We start from the raw sequence: 22677 nt of genomic DNA on the forward strand, positions 1-22677 counted from the left end.
TTTCATTATATAAAAAGCATACAATGGCTACCATATGAAATTAATTAAATTAGGGTCAAAAAAAATCTTGCTGAGTTGTAATACAGGGTGGACCAGGACATTCAGAGTAGATCAATGGCTATGATGTTCCAAACATTAAACAGGCACTGATCACATCACATATTGATAAAGTGGTGCTTACAAAATATAAATAAACCTCCAGTCTCATGTAGTGTGAGATACGTAACGATTTTTACTGACACCAAAACCAGTATGAAGGACATTCTGAGCCTGCAGCACTTCATCACCACTGTCACTATTAGCTCTAACAAATTTAGTTTTACAATTATAGAATATGGCCGCTTTCAGATTTGTGGTCAAAACAATACACCACAAAGCCATTCCAGCTGCTCTACTTCAACTACTATACTGTCAACCACAGAGTTTGACAACTCCTTTGTCATGCAGTTGAGGTGCATTTCTTACATCACAGGAGAAAAGCAACCATGTGGCAAGGAGTAACTTGTCACTTTCACGAGTTGCACTGCAATCCACCAGAACTACAGCCACAAGCAAAACATGGTTCAAAACGGTTCCCATTCAGTTGGATGGGAGGACGGTTGAGCCTGCAGTAATGTGCTGCGGTCAACCACAAGTCTGAAATGGCATTAAAAAACAGGTAACTGGAATCCAGATGACATAACCTTAAAAAAATGCCAAAAATTTGTGTACAGTTGGTTACGTAGTCTTTCATTTCTTATTGTTGGTGTATAGGGTTGCTTTGTCTGCTTGAGACTCCAGTTTTCTGAGCCCAAATTATTTCTTTAGTAAGTCACAGCATTAATCCTGCTAAAAAGCCTGAACTTTTTTTGAACCCACTATGCCATCTAAACCCCTTTTCACCCAAGAAAAGCACACACAGTGTTACGCTTGGTCTAAACCTGATTTTTTAAGTTTTGTATCTATGTGCAGAGGATGATAAGGACTTAGTATAAAGAAGGAATTACACATAGCACAATGTAGTAAATAGATATGAGGACTGAACTGAGGTGTTTACCTCTGTCCGCCACTCTTTAGTAAAATCTATCACAATATGTTCTTCTAAACATGAATTTGTCAGTAATGTAATCGCACCCAGCACTGCTCACATAATCATCATGTCTTATCTGACAAAATAACAGCCAGAACGGGGAGGGGGGATTTTCTGATATTCAGTCGCTTCAACACGCTGTCAGACATGGCTGCCCAGCATATTCACTGCTTCCAGGTTAGTTTATACATATTGAAGAGCTCCCTTTATGTCAGATGAATTCTATGACAAGATTCTGAGGAAGAATGCAAACCAAGGCTGTCAAACATTTGGACTGGCAGAATCTATCTTATCTGTCATGTCTGACATTTAGTAAGAACCCCACCCCCTAATTTTTGACACCTGCATCAATACTTTAGCTTATGATCCTAACACCTGATAAGTGACATCAGAGAGCCATACCATCAGTCACTTCTCTGCATAGTTTGGTACAGTTGCGTACAGTAACGATGTGACCGAGAGCACTTTCCTTCTGTATTAAAAGTAAATAGTTGTGCAGTGGAAGAGGTTATTTTATAGCAAACTTGAACTGTACATTTTTTCACCAATTTCATATCACCACTGTAGAACATAACTCATTGCTATGTTTAAAAATTTTTATAAGGATTTTAGATTACTTTAGATTCTGCCAAAAGTGGGAGATAAATATAACGAATGGTTATTATAACTTGGAACCCAGCAAAAGGTAGCGTCTGTCACCAAGTTTATTATGTGGAATTTGAAATTCTAAAGGTCATCAATAAACACACAAGTGGATTTTCAGTCAACCTGTCAGGAAAGTTCTGGCTGTGAGAGGTGAATTCCCCTGTAGTAATTTATGTCACAGTAATTCTATGGCCACTTCCTTGTTCCGCCTTCACCTCGAAACCAAGACAAGGTAAATATACTGCAGGAAAAACCGACATCTACAGAAACTATTAAAAGGGAACCCTTACAAGCTTATAAACGTACACATCTCTATTTTAAAAATGCCAAAAGTAGAGTCATGTAGTGCGTTAGCCATTGATCAAGGCAGAAATTTTGTAGGCAAAGGGACTACTCTTCATTGGCTAATTTAAGTTATTAAAAATGCAAATTCAAACCAAGTTAGCCAAAAAGGGGGTATCACCTGAACAACAAACTTTCTCTAAATATGCTAGTGATAGGTTTATACTTATTTTAATACCTGCACAAAAACCGAGAAATTTTTAAATGGAAAGGACAGTTGAATGCTGATAAATGTTCCTCAGAAGCTGACTGCAATGTCTTTTAACATAATAACTAGACAGGAAGTCTCTGAGTTTAGAATATGTCTTCCCTCACAACAAAAAGTTTATTCCATTCCTTGCAGTCATGGCAAACTTCTGTTTTTAAAACAGCGTTAAAATGAATACTTTATAGAACTAATTTAATTTTTGTCACCATAAAGAACAGGTGTAATATCATGGGAAAGTTAGAAGACAAAGGTACAGCAAGGAGAAGGAATGTGACATAGAGACAGAGATCAAAGATGATCGGGGTAGGAGTAGAGTAAAAGGTAAGAAAACAGAAAGACAAAAAAAAAAAAAAAAAAAAAGAGATGGATGGGGTAAGAGAAGAAAAATATGAAAAATTAAACAAAATAAAAGAGGAGGAATAGGGGAAAGAGTGGAACTAAAGGTAAACTTGGGTTGGCAGAAAGGATGGGAAGTAACGTCAGATGTGGAAGACTGAATTTCCTGTGGACAGATACAAATTGACCCCTGACTGACTGCTGTGTCTAACTGGAAACCGTTTACATAAAGAAAAAAAAAACATGCACTAACAGAGGAAAGCAGTGATAGATGGTTAAGCGGAAAACTCCAAAGACACACAAAGTGAAGCAGTTGGGTGTAATACATAAAGGCAGACAACATTTTAAAGAGTTCCAAAACCTAAACTACAAATTTGGATTATATAAATGGCTTTGTTATTAACACTGACAGACAGACATCATTTGCCTGCAAGAAGCCTCCTTTAGCCTAGCATGGTTCTAAACTAAAAACAATAGGCTGCTTTAACCACCTGGGCGTTACACTGAGGTCTAGATTTCTGTTCCAAAAGCGTTACACTGTTTTTCATGAATTTTTTTTTTTAAATTGTAGACCTGTAACTTACAGAAATATGTCCGAACAGGGTTCTAGTAGATATCATGAATATAAAAAATGTTTGAAACACACAATCATGTAAAAAAAAAATAAAATAAAAATACTTTTAATAAAATTAAATAAAAGACACAAAAATCAGCTTAAACAAGAATACATAAATAAATGAAAAATACTGAAAATGCGATAATTCGGTATACTGTATAGTAATATATTTTTCTAAAACACCTCCCTGGTGTCCGTCACATACCTATAGACAAAACCACATAAATATATTTTCTATTATTTTGTATTAGATTGGATATAGGACTTTGTATTCAATCCAATACAAAATGAGAGTTTGAATTTACCAATTAGATGCTTTGTATTTATTTTGAATTATTTTGTATTGGATTGGATACAGGAGTTTGTATTCAATCCAATACAAAATGTGTTTGAATGACTTTCAATTTGAATTTCCTGCACACGCGCCAACGTCATCGTACGAGCAGACGTACACGCTACGGAGTGAGAAGAAGCTGGCTTCTTCTTCTCCGCCGGCCGGCTTCTTCTTCTCGGATAGGGCACCCGACGCTGGAGATCGATCCTGGAACAGGACGCTGGATTGCAGCAGGACCAGGTAAGTGATCGATAAACCCGAACTTTTCTCACTGTATTTTCATACAGTGAGAAAAGTTCGGGTTCATCGATAATTGTAACTTTTGTAAACCCGAACCAAGGTTGGGGTTATCGCTCGGGTGGTTAAATATATTAAAAATATTATTATTATTATTATTATTATTAATAATAATAATAATAATAATAATAATAATAATAACAATATTAATAAAAAACCATTACAGATTTGCAACTATTCAGCTTCTTCTACATTACTGAGAAAATAACATTTCAGATACTTACAATTACATGTAGTCATTGGTGCATAGGGACATTTTTTATTTCTACAGCAAAACAAAAGTGTACATATACTGCACAAGTGCCACTGTTCCTGTTGGCAACTATGACAATAAGCTTTGACACTGGTTCAATGACACATGGAGCTCATCCTACCATCCTTCTCAGAGGATATCTGCCATATATAGAAGCTACAAAGCTGAACACTGATGTTGCCATCCTTGCTCAGAAACAAATAAAATGAGTTGAATTGATACACTGAAGCCGACTGCCATTCTCCCCAAAGATTAGTGGTTTGGGATGTCTTTCCCATACTACATATCTTTATCACGCGCCACATGGCTTGATAAAGAAGCAATTTAATGCTCCAAAACATCACACTTTTAGATATAGTCTTTCCAAAAAATTATGGTGTGCTGGTAACACCCAATGACATGAGGGCTGTCGCAAAAATTGGTGGAGATGGCTCATCCTACAAACATGGTACTAGTTTTTATTTTTCCATACTATAATTTATTAAGACAGGCATGTCTTGTGTACTTATTATAGCATGTCCATTTTTTGGATATGCCTGAAAGACAGGTCTTCTCATCAAACAAAGTCATCATCAAAGTTCATGGGAGGGGTAAATACATACAGATGAAGGCCATGGCAAACCAGTGGCTCAAAGAACACAAAAATAATTCTCAACAAAGTGTTTGAACAGGCTGAACACTGACTATATTCACAGTGCGTGTGGTTCGCAATACTCTGCACAATGTGGTGCTGGAAGAGAGGTCAGTGCAAGTTTAAGAAGGCCCTAAAAGTTTCAGATGCTGAAAATAAACCGCTGAGTTCCCACTTTTCGATCCAGGGGAAAAAAATGACCGAGCTGTCATTTTAACTTGTTTTTAGGTCTCTTAGATTGTAAATTTCTGAGCAGGGTCCACTCCTTCTCCTGTATCATTATTTGTATCTGTCTGTCACTTGCAACCTTTATTTAATGTACAGCACTGCATGTTCTATGTTGGCGTTATATTAATCCTGTTTATTACCAATATTATTATATTACTCTTCCTAATCCTCACATTGACTCAGGGAGTGCCTGATCTGGCCACCAATATAAGAGAGGAAGCTAACAGAGGGGTGGGTGATAAACTCCTGTCCACCATCCTTTAATTTTTTTACACAAAGAAGCTCTGACAGTTTTAAATTGGAAGCTCTAGGGGAAAGTTCTTATTATTTCTTAGTTTAAAAAAAGAACATTCAAAGAAAAATGTGATGATAAATAGTAAACAATTGTAGCTTTTTCTTTTTTTGACCAGAGCTCTTTAATTTGAATAAGATCACTTTATTCTAGACCAGGTACATCATCCAATCATTTGTTCGATATAAAAGCATGAGCATCACCCCTGTCCCTGCTGGGTTGTAGGTAAAGAAAAAGTCAGGAATCCAGTGCACCTTCTGATTCACTTCTAACAGAGTCTTTGGTAATTAGCTGGAGTGCCCCGGGTCAGAGGTCAGACACACCCCCTGGGACCACCCAAGCATCTGCTGCACAGGGTAGAAATATTCTTTTATCTAATGGAAACATTAACCCTTTCAATGCAATTCTATGATAAAAATTACTTGTCTTTGAAAAGCTATAATTCAATAAACAGATTGCTTAGTGAATATTCTTGATCAACACTGCTTGGTACCACCTATAATATATACCACATATAAACTGGCCACACATTCAGGACAGAATGTGTAAATATTTGATATCTTTACAAGTGCCTCTTTTCCTAGCAAAACCCTAGTCTGCCAAATAGGTGAATTGTAGTACTGGAGGGGATGGGTACACATACTAAATATGTGACAAAGCATCAAATTCTTTTTCTAAAACCACTTTTTGAATGCAGAAATTCCTAAACTGGCTGATACAACAAAGACGGAAGGGAAAAAAAATGTCATCACAAGCCAACACTGGCATCTATGGTTACAACCGCTGTGGAGCAATGAATTCACAAACTCAAACTAGAACACTTAACATTTATTATTCAAATGTAGTTAGGCTGGTTAAAATTCAACACATGTCTAGGTTTTTTTTGTTATTAATAATATGATGTTTATATCAGGCTGCCATGTACCCTGTTTACCCCATAATAAGGCACTGTCTTTTATTTTTTGAAATGCCAAAACATGCCCTAAGTCTTATTTTCAGGGGATGTCTTATTTTTCCATGAAGAAGACTACAGTACACATTTATTGTTGAAAATCACTCATGTGCCATTGATTGTCCCCTTTCTGATCACTCATGTGCCATTGATTGTCCCCTTCTGATCACTGACTCACTTTTTTTTGGCTTCTACGGCCAGGTAACAGACTGCATTGGGGCAGGAATCAGCAGCTTGCTTGTCCTTTGAAGTTACTTTCAGTTTCACTCTGCACTGCAGCCAGCATTGAGGAGTCACACAGACAGACAGACACACAGTATCAGGTATCGGAGGATGTCTTATTTGCGGGGGGTGCTTTATTTTAATTGTTTGAGCAAAAATCGGGGGGTGGCTTATTTCATGGGGATGCCTTATCATCGGGGAAACACGGTAGCACTGCACTCTAAAGATCTGGACTGCTGTAAGGGCAAGAAAAGTGAAGGTGGATATGCACTTTTTGCAGAGCAAAACAAAAAAAAACAATTGGGTAGGAATAAAGGTCATTTCGGGTTTTTCATCGACATATCCCACATCTGGGCAGGAAAATCTTAGACTTCTTACCTAATTAAGTGCATAGTTTGGAGAAAATTAGTACTAAACCCAGAAACTGTCAATATGACATTTCAGGAAACTAAAGAAAAAAAAACACAACCATAATTATCAGTTATAATACAAGGAATCTGTTACTGCAAATACTCCAAAGGTTTGTTTTAACCCTTGGGTGGCAACTGCAGTCATGTAATTGCAGTGAATGCTGTTGAACTACAGGTCTCAGCATGTCTCACAAAACAGAGAAGTTATTCAAGAGAGGTGTACTGCTCTGCTTCCCTGCCAGACTGGTGGTTACTCATGCAGCAACCATAAAAGAAATGATGGTGTATAGTCTGATCAATACAGACATCTCTACAGAGAAAGGAAAAAAGACCATTTAAACTCTTCCTGCCAGGCAGAAGAAGATAATTCAAGCCTGTGTCTGCCGGCTTTATTTCTCACTGAAATGTAGCTGAGAAATAATACATCTTCTCTGTTCTTGGGATTTATATTTCCATATCTGCCAGAGAACAACAAACTATCCTTGTCACAAATGGAGGAGCATCATAAAAAGAGGGAAAACAAAAAAGGAGTGATTTCTACAAAGGCATTTTCAGACTCACCATACACTTTACAGTGTGGCAGAGAACCTCAATGAAATGTACTTTATTCTTACTAAAAGTATGTATTACAAGGACAGAAATCAAAATTATTCCTTCAATCTGTACCCAATCAGGCAGAATTCTGCTACACATTTTTTTAATGGAATGTGTGTGAGGAACATTAGATTTTTCATTTTAGCAGTCTTGAAAAGATGTATCTACCAAAGGAGCCAGGTGCACAAGACGGATGCTAAAAAAGATAAACGCCAATTTTTTAGATTTGATTGGAGTTTTTTTAGTTATGTAGGGAAACTTTCTTTAATATTGTTAATAAAACGTGGACACAAATAGTAATAATAAAGTGATTTAACAGGTGATAATCTAACTATTTGTAATACTATCAGCAGCAAAGTTAGAATTCAGATGGTATCAGGATAGGGTCATCTGTACAATTATTCTGGGCTGAGGTCCGCCGCTAGGAATGGTGCCCTAATTACATTTTGTTACCATCCTTCTCTGGCTCTGTGAAGCCTCATGAATTTATATATCTTTCAGCAGAGACAGGGCTTTTCCACAACCATCTGACTGTAATAAAATAGGTAAGAACACTAACAACTATAAAACAGCTCAGAACAAACAAGCATGGGTATTTTGGGCAAATATTCTGATCCAAGAACTCTACTTGTCATAGGATTTAGGAGACAAATATTCTCAAGTGCTTTAAAGTGGAAAAAAGAAACCAATCAGATCAAGAGGGTGTAAAAAATTGACATTCGGAGAATAAAAGTTTTAATGTGATTAGAAGCGATTTGATTGTCTTCTATTCTTGGGCACCTTTATGAAAAAAAAACAGTGTGTATGAAAATATTGTTAATGAAGAAGTTTTAGTCAGTATCTGATACCTTAGAGACTGTCACCACCCACATTGTCTTGCTGTACGACCATTGCAATAGTAAAAATGGACTTTCTCGCCTGGTGGAGGAGATCCTGTAAACCAAAATTCAAATGTTTGCACATTTGCCTGGCATGGAATGGAGAAATGTTGGTTATTAAAATGGAGAAATGCAAAAAGTTGCAGGGTTTCTGTAATAGTGTCTGTTCTTCCGTAATACTCTGCATAACTCTGCAGAACCCGATATCCCAAAAGGCTCTTCTCAAGTATGCTTGGATTTGAAATTCTGCAGCAGATGACAAACTACTCTACACTACTGGGTGGTTTATGGCAAGAATATCTAGAAAAAGCTACAATGTTTTCTGGTAAAAAGTAAAAGTTCAAAAAGTTGAATGAAACTGGTCATGTGGAATCATCAGTGTGGACGCAAAAGGCACCCATCACCAAACACCTCTGCTGCACCACACATCATTAAGGAAGCTGAATGATTCAACGATGCAAGTGTTTAGAACAGCAATTTAAAAATACATCTGGTGGGACGGTGGAGAGCAGCGGTGCACTGAAAGATACATTTTTACTGGTCAGAAACTATAAACATCACACATCCACCTTGGTCTCCTGCTCAGCCAACCACAAAATGTTGGTGTAAGAGCAGAAGGTCCATCAGGTGAGGAAACGCAGAGAGGCAGGATGATTTAACAGGTGAGGAAGGGTCAGGGATTTACAAACTCTCTGCATGGTGGATCACGGATGAAGAAGCTTAGAGGAGGCACTCCGGCTGCTCCTCCAGGCTTGGCACACAGCTGGCAAAATCCATGTCACAAATTAGAAAAATTCACCAGTGAGCCGACATCAATTATTACTGTCATAAATATGAATGCCAGACGGTTACAACAGAAATGTAGGGAAGATGAAGAAATATCTAAACAGCAAAGGTGATTTTTATGATACAAAACAGAGAAGAAGAAACAGATACAAACAAAGATACAAACACAACAATAACATACACTATGGACCGTGAAATATGTTTTTTTCAATAAAATACTGCAAATAAAAACATTTAACAATGAAAGACCATGTCTGTAAAGTCCACTGTTTTATTGCTGTCTTTTATAGGAAAACCGATCAGCTCTTTCTCAGAACACAATCAGCCTTAAATAAACTTTATTAGCTAATAAACTGACAGCAAAATAACAGCAATGGACCATAACGAACACAGGAACAGCATTTCCTCCAACAAGAAATATGAGCTACATATTCCCAGGAAATTAAACGAATGAACAGAATGTAGGCTGTATGATAACATAATCAAGGAAGGTGGTTGCTTTGGGCAATCCTTCCTTTTACTATTTATCATAAATCATGTTCAGGAACTCATTACCAGCTACAGGAGTATTAAAGTCCCAGCAAAGGACTTTATGGTGCTTCTAAAGCTTAAACATAAAAACAGACCTGCAATCAGGAGCTATCTTGCATAAAACAAACCTTTTCCATTTCTGCTCCATAGACGACCATAAAAAAATGTGCAACTTCAAAAGCTTTTGGGAAATGAAGAGTTGCAAGTTGCCCAAGTATCTTGTAGAACTTCACATATTGCCAACTTAGTAAAAAAAAGTTTATCAGTGATCTTCATCAACTGTGCTGCTATAGCAAAATAATGAGGGCCCATGGTGGCTTTGGGCTTGTTAATAGTATCAGTTTAATATATTTCTGTGATCATTCAATATTTATTTACATGTGTAATTAGTCTGCAATTAACCTACTTCTGACCTGGTTTAGGCAAGGTTTGCATCCCAACTTGTATGGGAACACAAAACCAATGAAAGCTCATTGACAAAAGTTTTTTTTGATCAGGTCACACCTCTGCAGAATGACAAACAATTCCACCAGTACCACCTCTTAATGGTAACAGAACATAAAAAAACACAATCATAATACATTCCAGGTATATAGTATCTGTTTATATTAATGAACACTGAATTATAAAACAAATATTTGCGGCTGACTTTTTTTTTTTTTTCAAAAGTAGACTTGTGAGGGCGCCAGTGAGGTAAATAAACTCTTGGATAATTCAACAAGCCAGACAGTACAATGGTAAGGTTTCCCTTATCTTCCCAATATATTGTGTCTCTTCCACTCCTCTAATATTAAGATTTCTCTACATTAATCTGTCTGCTACTTCCATCAGTAGTTTGAGTCTAAATCCTTAACTCAAGGCCATAATGAAGCAGTCACATTTGCAGCTAAACGCCCCTATTGGTTGATTCTTATATAACAGAGGATGAAGATTACCTCCAATTTATGGCTTCGTAATAACTGCTGAGAATAATTAAAACTGGGAATTCTAAGTGGGCATATCTCACTAATACAATTCACGTAAAATTTTAAAATCTGGCAAATTATTAAGCAGAACTGGACCAGGGGCCTTGGAACAAACATAACAGATAAAAAGCAGCTATTTACCTTCCCAAAATCCCGAACGTCAAAAAGGTCAAAAGGTTCAAAGAGGTCGGCATTCCGTAATCCAAATTTATCATGACAGACTTTTAGAAATGTTCGAATGTTCTTCAGGCACAAGAACTGCAATAGAGGAGAACAGGGAAATTTAAAGACATCCATCCATATTAGACCAGAACATCAACCTTTTAGCCCTGCTCACTTATATGTATGATACTGTTTGAAGCATACCATAATGTTTCTAAATTATTTTACTTTGGATTTTAAGGTTTCTAACTTAAACTTCTAAGTTTTTACTACATTTTTATTTTACAAAAAAACATTTACTACAGAGGACAGTGGTGACAGAGAACTCCCTGAGCAATACAAGTTTTTAATATTGCTTTGGTATGTACTTTTAGACTGGCAGGTGAAGAGGGTCACTTCTCTGACTCATTAGGCCTGATTTATTAGCTCTCCGGGGCTGAGAAAGACAGACTATCATGGGAAACAAATATTTGCCAACTAATAGCAAATTACTTTTAGGAATACCATTCCAAGTTTGCTTGATCACTCATGATAAGTCTATCTTCTTTAGCTTTGGATAGCTTTAAATCAGACCCATTATGTGATGAAGCGACAATATACAGCAGGAGGTAAAAAGAAACACAAACATTGTAGAGTGCTCCAACTACTAGCTGAATGTGAAAAGGCACGACTTTGCTATACACAAGCGGTCGCAAACTGGTGGTCCACGAGAAAATCTGAGGCACTCTCAGACCTGCTTGCTAAACATACTGAGGGGACAATAGCGATTTTTGTTGTTGGATTTAACAAGCAGATATGAGTCTGCGAGAGGAGAACGGGTGGGTTCTGACATCATGACGTCACTCTGGAGGAAGTTTCTTCCCCTTTCAGTGACACATGGCTCTCTGCGCATGTGCGGTCTGGATTCTGTGGATTTAGTGGTCCGTGAGGTCCGAAAGGTTGGCAACCACTGCTATACACCATTGACAAAATATAATATTCTAATATGTACAACATTGTAAATGTAATTTTTAGCCCTGAGAATAATCAGAAAATGTATTCAAACTATCACATTCTCTTGAAATAACACTTGGCACTAGTAAAATTATACTCTGTTCTTATTTTATTGCAGTTTTCCTTGCTCAGTGTAATTCCATTTATGATAAGGATATTACTTGTCAACATAATGACACAAATTTTTTTTTTAAAAAAATACAAAAATAGCAAAAGGTAAAAAAATATATTTTTACAAAAACATCCATTAGAAGTGTCACTGGAACTTCAATTGCCTGGAGTCCTTCTCTGAAGGTTAACAGCAAACAATGTAAAGAAAATGGCATCTGGGAAATGCAAATAATCTGCCAGTTACAGAATGTAATGGAGAAGAATGACAATCTATGCAGCAGATTGAATAATTTGCTGTGTCAACTGACCCTACAGGGAGAGAGAAAAGGGGGCAGCAGAGATTAGGAAAAATCCCCACCCCCCACCTCTTCCTTCTCCCTGCTGAACTCGGGAGCCAAAATACTTTAGCTAGAGAACTGAACATACAGTAAATAATTCAGCATCCTGAAAATGACCAGCAGGTAACATAACATCTCATCTGAAGATGAGGCACAGAACAGCTGCCAGGTGAAGGAGGGAGGGCTCTGCCAGCAGAAACACCCAGGGTAGACACAAGCTAGCCCCTGGCTAGCAGCCCATGGTGGGGACTATAGTTCCTCCAAAACAAGGACTCTTTGAGGTGTACAAAAAACAGTTTTCCTAAACATACCACTTTGTTATTTAAAATGCATCAAAAGCTATACCATGTATGGATAGAGTAGAGAACAATTAAAACACCTTTAATTTTTTTGTGCCAACTGCATTGCATTGGATAAATTACTTTTACTTTCTGTCCTGTAAACCAAATTGGAATTAATAGGAAATCTCATCAAATAAAGGTAAATCCATCTTAAACAGCATTCTATAATCTGACTGTACTATTAAGTGCATATTTGGATACAAAATAATTGTTTGCTTAGGGATGATAAATCTAAAGAGATTGTCCTAATGTATGTCCAAGGTAACCTGATAGAGGTCCAAACCATACCACTACTTCAGTGTACAACCAATGATAATGTTGTATAATTGCCTAAATCATGTCAAATAATGAAAATGAAAACAAAAAATCTACACACTCTTACTTAACAGGTAGGCAGCACCTGCCAAACACAGTGTTAAATCAATACTGCATTATGGCTGATCTATACATTACTGGTTTATAGTACAGCATACAATGTCCCTTTTGTATAGTAGCTGATCTATTGTCTCTACAGGGATAACTATGATTCATTGAACATGGAGGCTGGTCTCAATTCTCTCCCTTGGTGTCTATATAATTATCCTTCTTCAGCCTTATCAATTATTTACTGTGACAAACTGCCTAGATTAAAGGCCAAGGCGATCGCGGTCTTACTGAGGCTGTATAGAGGGGCTGCATTTCTGTGGAATTAACATCTAAAAACGACAAGTTGTTATTTGCAAATTTTTGGGGGGAAAATTCTAAAATGGTCATACCATTCTAACACACAATGCTGAAACTCGAGAAACAGGAGAAATGCGGCAATGGTGGGTGTGGCCATGCTGTGCTGGGTACTGAATGTGGTTCAAACCCAAAATCAAACAATTTAAAGCAATAAATTAGTGTAAATTATTTGCATATTAGGGTCTTACAACTGCTCACACCCTACATTCTGTGACTAGAAGCTGTGCCACAGCTCATGGTTTCCACTTTAATGCAGGAGCTCTAGAACGCTCCCTTTCCTGCAGCTACACCCTAGGTGCAGTATGGTACACAGACCTGATCTTGCACTCCATATGCTGTGTTGTATTCTACATAGTCCTTACAAAACCATTGATTAACAGCTACTTGGTGATTTGTATTGTGCAACTGTTTACATGAAGTGTTTCTCTTTCTGTTTTATTTGAATGAATACCCCGTGAGACGTTTACTCATTTAACATTAATTAGGGTATTTTGTGGTATTTTGCGGTTACAGGGTGTGCAAACTGTGGCTCAAACCATCAAATCATGACCCTTTAATGCCCATCTAAAACATAAATTTATCAAGGTAAACTGTAGTAGCAATCTGGCTGAGGTTTGCAAGAAGTGAATGCAAACCATGGATAGAAGAAAGATTTTGTCAAAACTGCCAGCAGTAACTATTATTTTTTATGGTCTCCAAATTCAGCCAGTGAGAGCGTCAATCATATGTGAGATGCAACACCAGATTACATTTTCAAGTACCTTTACATTACATTGGAAACCATGTTTCTACATGAGGAGGGATTCAGCGTAAATAGGTGGTGAGCAACTGTCTGACCACAATCTGTTAACAGGAAACTAATAGGCAGGAGAGGTCAGACAGCTGCACAGTTACAGCCAAGCAAAAGCTACACAAGAATTACAATTCCAAAACTAATACTTATAGTTTACACTAACTAGTATGCTTGCTTTGAGAATTTGCCTTTTCCAAGTTTTGGCTTGTTTGGGCAATTTGCATTTTTGTTCATCTCTGCCAATCAGTACAGCAAGGTGAATGACCCTACTTTCTCTACAGTTAAAGACATCAGAAAAAAAAGTAGAGTCCCCTACCACTCCACTGCCTGCTGGTTAAGTAAATGAACATTAGTAGACAAATTAAGTCATCTTCCTTTCCTGTTTACTTGAAACATTAGAATGCAGCACACCTCTTTGGAATTTAAAGTTTCTCTCAGCACAACACTACCCAGGGGAGAAAATGCAAAGAATTTCCAGGGCTGGTACAACTATGTAATCAATTGCAAGAAAACTGTATTTTATCCACCGTTCCTTTGTGATTGTAAACTGTTTTTTGCATCTGTTTCCTATTATTAACACCTTAGGGTTTATCTGTATACCTGTCATGGCCCCTCTTTCCCATTGTACAGCACTGTAGAATATGTTTGCAGTAATAATTTGAGTAATAATCTCCTAAAAAAGCTTGCATTTAGAATTATTAATCTCTTGGTCATCCCATATCTGCATATTTCAGTACAAGATGTATATACATTAAAGCCGGTCTATGTTTCAGCTGATTTCCAAAATAGCATCTGTGTGAACTGAACTGGAAATACAGCACCCGACCTTCAATTTATTCACAACACTGCTAAGATAAACAAGGCCAAGAATCAGAAGCTGCTAATCCGTTCATTTCTATAACATGGTGAGGGAGGCTGGAGGGAGCCATATGGTAATAACCCTGACAAGGCCGCTTAATGAGTAGATATAAAACTCCCACTAACTGAAGGGCGCACTCCACTGCATTCTGGGAAGACAGCAAAGAGACATCAATAAACAGAGGAGAGAAGATCTCAGATTATAAACATATTTGCTGTCTCACACCTTTTTTTAACAGGTAGAAAAAAAATACTGGGTAAGCAAATTATTTTGCTATTTTCTGAGCAATATTATAATCTGATTATAAATAATATAAGGGTTGAAATCTTCTCTGTCCAAACATGTGTTAATTATTATTACCGCATGTACCTGAGTATAAATTGACTTTTTCTGCACCAAAAATGTGCTGAAAAAGTCACCCTCGACTTATACTCCAGTCAGACTCCCCGGAATGGTGACCCAGTGCTGTCACAGAGCTGAATTATATTGCCAGGAAGCAGTGCTGGAAGGGGGCTTCTTTTGCCCATCCTAAGGACGATTGCCTGTGAATTACCTTACCTTGCCTTGCCGGTGAATTATCTTGCCGGGACCCGCGTCAGCGTGACTTCAGCCCGGGACCCGCGTCGCGTGACTTCAGCCCGGGACCCGCGTCAGCGTGACTTCAGCCCGGGACCCGCGTCAGCGTGACACCGCTGCAGAGGAACATCAATAAGCCCGGGCCCTGTACCGCCCTGTAGGAGGGCTGGAACAGAGAAGGGCGTGGTCTGAAGTTTCAGAGCGTCTCTAATGTGTGCAGAGAGGACAGTGTGGAGTGCAATCATCCCGGCAGGTACAGTGGAAGATGATGTCTGAATGTACAGTATAGTCCTATAGGAGGGGGTCTTCTTTAATTTAGTGTGTAAAAAGCAAAATGAAGAATGATAAAAGAAGAAATGATAAAGCCTTATCAAGACAATCATCCAAAGAGAGGGGTACTGTGTGAAATGTAACAGACAGCCTAATACAAACAAAGTCAGCAAGTGATTTACTCAATGCCATGCAAAAAAGTTAGGCTACGTTTGCAAAGGCCATAGGTTGCAATGTGCATGGTGGCCCAGAGGTTAGCTCTCTGGCTTTTGAAGCACTGGGCCAGGTCACTATCTGCATTAGATTAAAAGGTTGCTGCAGCATTTCCCACCCTCATCTTAAACTCGAGTCAATCAATTTTTGCTGTTTTCCAAGGTAAAAATAGGTACCTCGACTTACTGAGATACTCGGATAGTCGGATCGACCTATACTTGAGTATACACGGTAATAAAATTATTATTAATATTATTATTATTATTATTATTATTATTAATAAACAGGATTTTTATAGCACCAACATATCAATCAACGCTGTACTTTAAATAAGGTTTGCAAATGACGGACAGATACAGACAGTGACACAGGAGGAGGAAAGGACCCTGTCCCAAAGAGCTTACAATCTAGTAGGTCAGAAAGGTAAGTGGGACAAGAACTGTGGAGGGATGTGGGGAGATTTAAAGGCAAAGCACAGGAGCTTGAATTTGAAAGGTGAAATGGAAGCCAATGAAGAGAACTACAAAAAGATTCAGCAGGAGAGGAGTGGTGGGAAGGATAGATGCAGCATTTATAAAAGATTGTAGAGGAGAGTGTTGGGTTAGTGGAAAAGGAGAGAGATGGGGTTACAGTAGTCCAGATGGGAGATGATAAGAGCGTGTACAAGGAGTTTGGTGGTCTCTGGGAGGAGAGAAGAATGACGGGGGGAGGGGAGACGAATGGCGGGGGGAGGAGATGATGAGTTCTGTTTTATCCAGGTTGAGTTTCAGGAATCGGTCAGACATCCATGATGAGATGTTCAACAGGCAGCATGAAATTTTATCCAGGACTGGGGGAGACAAGTCAGGGATGGACAGATAGATTTGAGTGTCAACAGCATACAGATGGTACTGTAAGCCAAAGGAGGATATGAGACTACCGAGAGAGGAGGTTTACAGAGAAAAGAGAACCGGTCCAAGGACTGACCCTTGGGGAACAACAACAGGGAGGGGAGTGGGTGAGGAGGAGTTACCATTGAAAGAAACTTGAAAGGAGCGAAGAGACAGGCAGGAAGCAAACCAAGCGAGAGTAGTGTCACTGATAACAATGGAGTGCATGATATGTGTTAGAAGCGGGTGATCAGCAGTGTCAAAAGCAGAGGAAAGATCAAGGAGAAGGAGCAGGGAAAAGTTGACTTGAGACTTAGCTCTGAGGAAGTCATTGGTATGTACCACATTAGTATGGCCTGCTTCAGTGCAATGGGCAGCTTGAAAGCCAAACTGGAGTGAATCAAGGATAGAGTTGGTGTTCAGGTAGTCCGTAAGTCTTTTATAGACAAGACATTCAAGAAGTTTGGAAACATGGGGAAAGGGAGAAAGGACGGTAGCTAGACGGTAGGGAGGGGTCTAGTGAGGGTTTCTTCAGGATAGGGGGAATTATGGCATGTTTAAAAGTGGAGGAGTAGATGCCAGTAGAAAGGGAAAGGTTAAATAGTTCAGTTAGGGCGGGGCCAGGGTGGAGGAATGGGCACGGAGTAGATTAGAGGGAATTTGGTCAAGCAGACAGGTAGTAGATGGAGATGATGAGAGAGAGAGACTTCATCCACAGTAACAGGGCTGAGGTATATTGTACAGAAGAGACGCTATTTGCAAGAAAATGCAGAAATGCATTCAAGAGAAGGTAGAAGTGACACTACATAAATATGCAGTATAACAGGTCCAGCAGGAAGAACCCACAAAAATATGTGAATCTGCAAAAAAAATATGCCAATGTCAAACAAGACATGCCTAGAGCAAGGTATCCAAGATCTGACTGCCAGTAACTATGGGGTTAAGGGCATGCAACCAAATTCCCAGCACTGAACTTCAATTGGATATACATATACATTGTTTCAGGAAGCAGCAAAAGGATAAACATTTTTTTTCAGTTACTACTTTTGTCTGTACTGTACTGGGCAAAAATGGCTGATACAGTGGCTCCTTTAAATACATACAGTCTTGTACAATAGCAGAGCATCTTCCCTTGAAAACTGCCTGTGGCGCCTAGGGAGCAATCAATTGTTCTTAAAGTGAAAGACAGAGACATATATATTATCCTATCTTTAAATGAAGTAATTGGCAGAAACTTTCTACCATTTCTATCATAATAAAGGAACTGTGACACAGCACGTATCAATGTCTACTACTTCCTTAGTATATTTTACCAATGTAGAAACAATCTGTCAAATATTTTTTTCATGGGCACAGGTAACCAACCCCTCCCTTTTCTGTACCTTCTGTGTTCTCTCCCTCTCTGTACCAGTTACATACTCTCTTTTAAACTTTGCTACATGTAGCCACCAACAAATAATTTTTTATATTAAATTCTAATAAATATTCTGCTCTAGTGCACAAGCCCGCTGCACTGTCTGTGAAAATTCTGTAGGCCAGTAATCTTTTTGCAACACAAACAACTTTGTGGGGGTTTCCTTTCCTAAAAGTGCTGCACAGCTAATAAATATCTAGTAAGGATAAAAGTAGTTATTCCTAGGAATGAAGACACCCTAACGAGCAGGAAAAGGGAGAACAACAGCACCTCTGTCATTAGCTCAGTTGATTCTGTCTCAGATGTGTGGATTTTTGGAAGAGCCTTATACACAACATGGCAGCCACCCACAAATATCAACTTAAAGCGTACCCAAACTTAGAAAATTCACTTTACATAAAAGAGTAGACAACCCTTTAATGTAAAGTAAAAATTATGAGGTTTGTTTTTTTTTTTATAAGCGAAAAACCTCCCAGGATACCTATGTCACACATCCCAGGAGGCTCTTGGGTGCTCCTTCTGCGCATGCCTTAGCATCTCTGGCATGCCCAAAAGGAGCCTTTTCATGAAAAGGGAAAAAAATGCCAATCTCACATGCGCAGTGAGATCGGCAAGTTTTTTCCAACCTACATCACCTGATCTCGAGCCAGGGACGGGTGACATAGGAAGAGAAACCCAGAAAAAGAGGCAAAGATGGCGGCGCCCTGAGCAAAGACGGATGACCGGGACGATGGGGGACCCAATAGAAGAGACCTCTGGAGAATCAGACTGCTCTGGGGGATTTTGAGTTTAGATCCTCTTTAAGGCTGACCTTGCCATACTGTGTTTATCATGCAATGAGACTGCAACAGAGCTCACAATCTAAGCAGTTAGATGTGGAATACAAATCTTACAAAAACATTTATAAAACATTATATTCTCTTTAATGCTAAAACACATTCCTTTTGCCACAAAACCAAAATGTGATGTCAGATTAAAAGTAAAATATGTCCACTTTCTAAAAAGTGTTGCCAAACCAAGACATGAAAATCTTCTATCAACAATTAATACATAATGCCTAGGCAGGCTTTTTTAAATGAGGAGCTGGGCAGCTACTCATTTTCAAATATATACCAATGAAAGCATATCATTCCAGGTTCCTTAATGGAACATGAAACACCAATGGTTTTAGATATACGTGAGATCAAAGTTGATGTTAGGGTTTCCAAAATCTTTTTCTGTGCAAAGTTTGCAATTATATATGTACATAGAACATATATAATTGAATCACAATGGCAAACGCTGTAATAAAAACTGATGAACTAGAAATATGTAATACAAATACTTCATCAGGTGTACTTCACTTTTAAAAGGACACTTACATTGTTGAATTTTGTAAATAAGTATCCAATTTGAGTTTGTAGTCAAAAATCTTTTTTTAATAGTTCTGACAAATTTTGGGCTAGATAATTGCAATTGTTTATAATGTGCTTGTGTTTGCCTCTCCACCAGACTGTTTTTTAAAGCCAGTTCAAAACAGAACAGCAACTGAATCCCAAGATCCCCATTACTGCAAATGTGTGGAAATATGATACTTTTGGACATTTTTCCAGCATTCTGACATCTAGCTGCCATTTATTTTCTCCTGCACTTATGCCAAAATATTTTGCCATGCAAACTCTGCATTTGTGTTCCCAGCTGCTGAATTACAGCCACTGCACTGTAATGGCATCACAAAAACATGTGAGCAATAAAATATCAGCTGCTGTGAATCACATAGCAACATGTCAAACATTCGGAAATCGTGGACTACCTATTTATGGTGTCAAGGGTCCTTAGGTACATCTACAGTATAAAATGCTCCACAAGTTACCTTTTCTGAACTTCAAACCCCTCCACAGCTGCCCCTCCTCTGTTCTCAAAACCATTTGGCCCCTTATACCTGCTCTTTTTTTGACCCCCAAACCCCTCTGCCCTCCACAACTGTTCCTCAACTATTAAAGCGTGACATGTTCTATAGCTGCCCTTATTTTGATAATGGTGGTAATAGTTAGTAGCTGTAATATATAAGAAAGTGTTTTACATTTTGTGTTGTATTTTACACAAGTGTTGACACCCTTTGTACTGAAAAAAAAAAAGAAAAGAAAAATGGCTGGAATTGCATGTCACATCTTTTACAAAAAAAATCTTGGTGCTAAAGGTGGCCGCTTCTTCTGACTTATCGGTGTAAGAATAAGATATGCAGCATTGTGGGGAAAATACTCACTTTTGTGGAAAATATTCACAAATACCAACCTGTTGGTAAGTACCAATCAAATGTATACAAGTCATGCACTTTGTACAAATCAAATCTAACTGGTTTCCTATTCGCTTCTTGTTGGATAGAGGGGAAGAATATTGTGCATCTGTATGCAGTATTTCAGGATTTCTGACTGACAGTCCAGGGCCAAATTGGCAGTACATCCCCCAGTGTGTAATAGGCCTTAATCCATCTGGGTAATGGGTATTCTAGGTAGGAATACATATGGGTAAGATGTGTCACCATTTTGTCATACATCTAAAGGTCTTCCTTTTTGGCACTGTGACCCTCACTTGAAAATGCTTCAAAAATTGTATATAGGTTAAAAAAATCAACATAGCTCATTATAGTCACACTCAGTATGTGTAGCTGAGAACTCAGGGCAGAGAATATAAAGCAACATAAAAAGAGAAAACCGCTTCATACGGTCATTGTTTTCACCGTCCTAAATGTTTTACATGGCATGAGCAAAAATAATCCATCAATTTGTGGCACCGTAGCCCAAGCATGACAAGCAGCATGGAGGGGAGTGATGGATTCCAGCAAAGCACATTTATTCGGCACTGCCCTTGCCTGTGAGGCTAGCTAATCCACAATGATGAAACCACACATATATTTTCAGAACATGCAGCGTCCTGTCATTGTGGAGCTGGACTGACACGTTACAGAACTGAAGATCACTAAAAATCTTTGTTTTTCATGGCTAGACACGTAACATTTTAGGAAATTATTAAAATAGAAGTAAGACAAATCAAAGACACCACTTTTCCTGATATTAGTGAACAATTATGTTCACAGCAAAGTCAGAAAGAAATCAAAATATCTAAAATGTCATTTTTCAGAAAGTCTGTCTATCCAATATTGGGGAGATTTCCATGAAGTAGGTTATACAGTATCTGAATCCTTAACACCTGGTCATGGGATTCCTTAATTACTGTTCTCCAATATAAAAAACAGAATGTTGGGGAAGAGTGAAACCATCATTTAGCTTGATGATAGGCTAACACTAAAACTTTTAAAAACCCTATACTAAGCTGTTATGTAGGTCTACTGTCCATGTTAGGAGATAACAAAGCTACCAAAATGTTGTGTTAGATTTGATCTGAGCAATTGAGTGAGTGAGTCCCCCATAGGATGGAACATACAGAGAAGACATTGAACTGGCATTATTCCTGGAAGAAGTAGTGAATTCTGTCTCTGATGATGCACATACTTCTTCCTTGTGTTATTAATAATGTGGACAGACAGGAAGCAGAATGCTATTAAGTATTACACTGCTATTAATTGCTTTTCTAAGGCTTCATTAAGTGTGATTTTATGATGTAGACACGGCTGCAGGTCGGATGCGCACATTAATTCTGACAGATTACAAATGTATTTACATTCATTTTCCATTTTACTGCTCATTCGACAAGCACAGCAGATTCAGAACAGCCTTCAACTGCAAGAATGATGAAATGAAAAAAAATTCTGCCCTTTTACACAATAACATATAGTTTTGATGGTGTGCATTCAGTCTGATTGCCAGGTGAAAACAAATGCAAAGCAGTAGATTCAGGATGATTTTCTCCCCTACTTGTTTTTTTACATTTTACACCAGCTTATGTTAAGTAATAAAAAAATTCTAACACACAGCAAAGCAGACTATTACAATTTACCAATAAAATACCAAAATCCAAATAATAGCTCTTTTGCCACCTTTCCTGTTATGGCCAAGTACATAAAACCCTTTCAAAAATAGTAACCTCACATAAAATCTGACATTCACAGGTTCTCCGGCAACATGCATGCAGTGACACTGAGAAGGTGAAAAGTTGAAGCCTCACAACCCCAGTAAATGCTTGTGGTAACATGTTCCTCTGAGACACCAGAGGTTACCTTTTACATGTACTTTCTTTTAAAACAATTTAAAGGTACAATCTGAAAGTCTGGCTTTGAGGAACTTAGCTGGATGAGTAGTTCAGAAACTGAAATGTTTGGGTGGGTTCCCAGGCTGGCCATCCTATAAAGTAGCTGACAACTTAGCCATGCGGCAGTTAGATAAAAGGCCAGAGTAGTACAATACTTACCATTTTACATTCTTACAAAATCCTGGAAGATAGGAGGGGCAAATGTCTTCTGCTAAAACCCTATTGATCTGGATGAATG

At 38.2% G+C, this 22677-nt stretch overlaps 1 protein-coding gene across 6 annotated transcripts in view; it reads right to left on the bottom strand.

Annotated features, from left to right (window-relative positions):
- VAV2 (vav guanine nucleotide exchange factor 2) overlaps window positions 1–22677 on the bottom strand; it is a 158284-nt gene that overhangs the window by 117925 nt on the left and 17682 nt on the right. For all 6 annotated transcript variants that reach the window (XM_072431112.1, XM_072431113.1, XM_072431117.1 and 3 more), the window contains exon 2: window positions 10731–10847. In XM_072431112.1, the coding sequence (XP_072287213.1) occupies window positions 10731–10847 (117 nt within the window). The remainder of the gene's footprint in view (window positions 1–10730; window positions 10848–22677) is intronic.

Source organism: Pyxicephalus adspersus, chromosome Z, assembly GCF_032062135.1.
Source record: "Pyxicephalus adspersus chromosome Z, UCB_Pads_2.0, whole genome shotgun sequence".
Classification (NCBI taxonomy): Eukaryota; Metazoa; Chordata; class Amphibia; order Anura; family Pyxicephalidae; genus Pyxicephalus; species Pyxicephalus adspersus.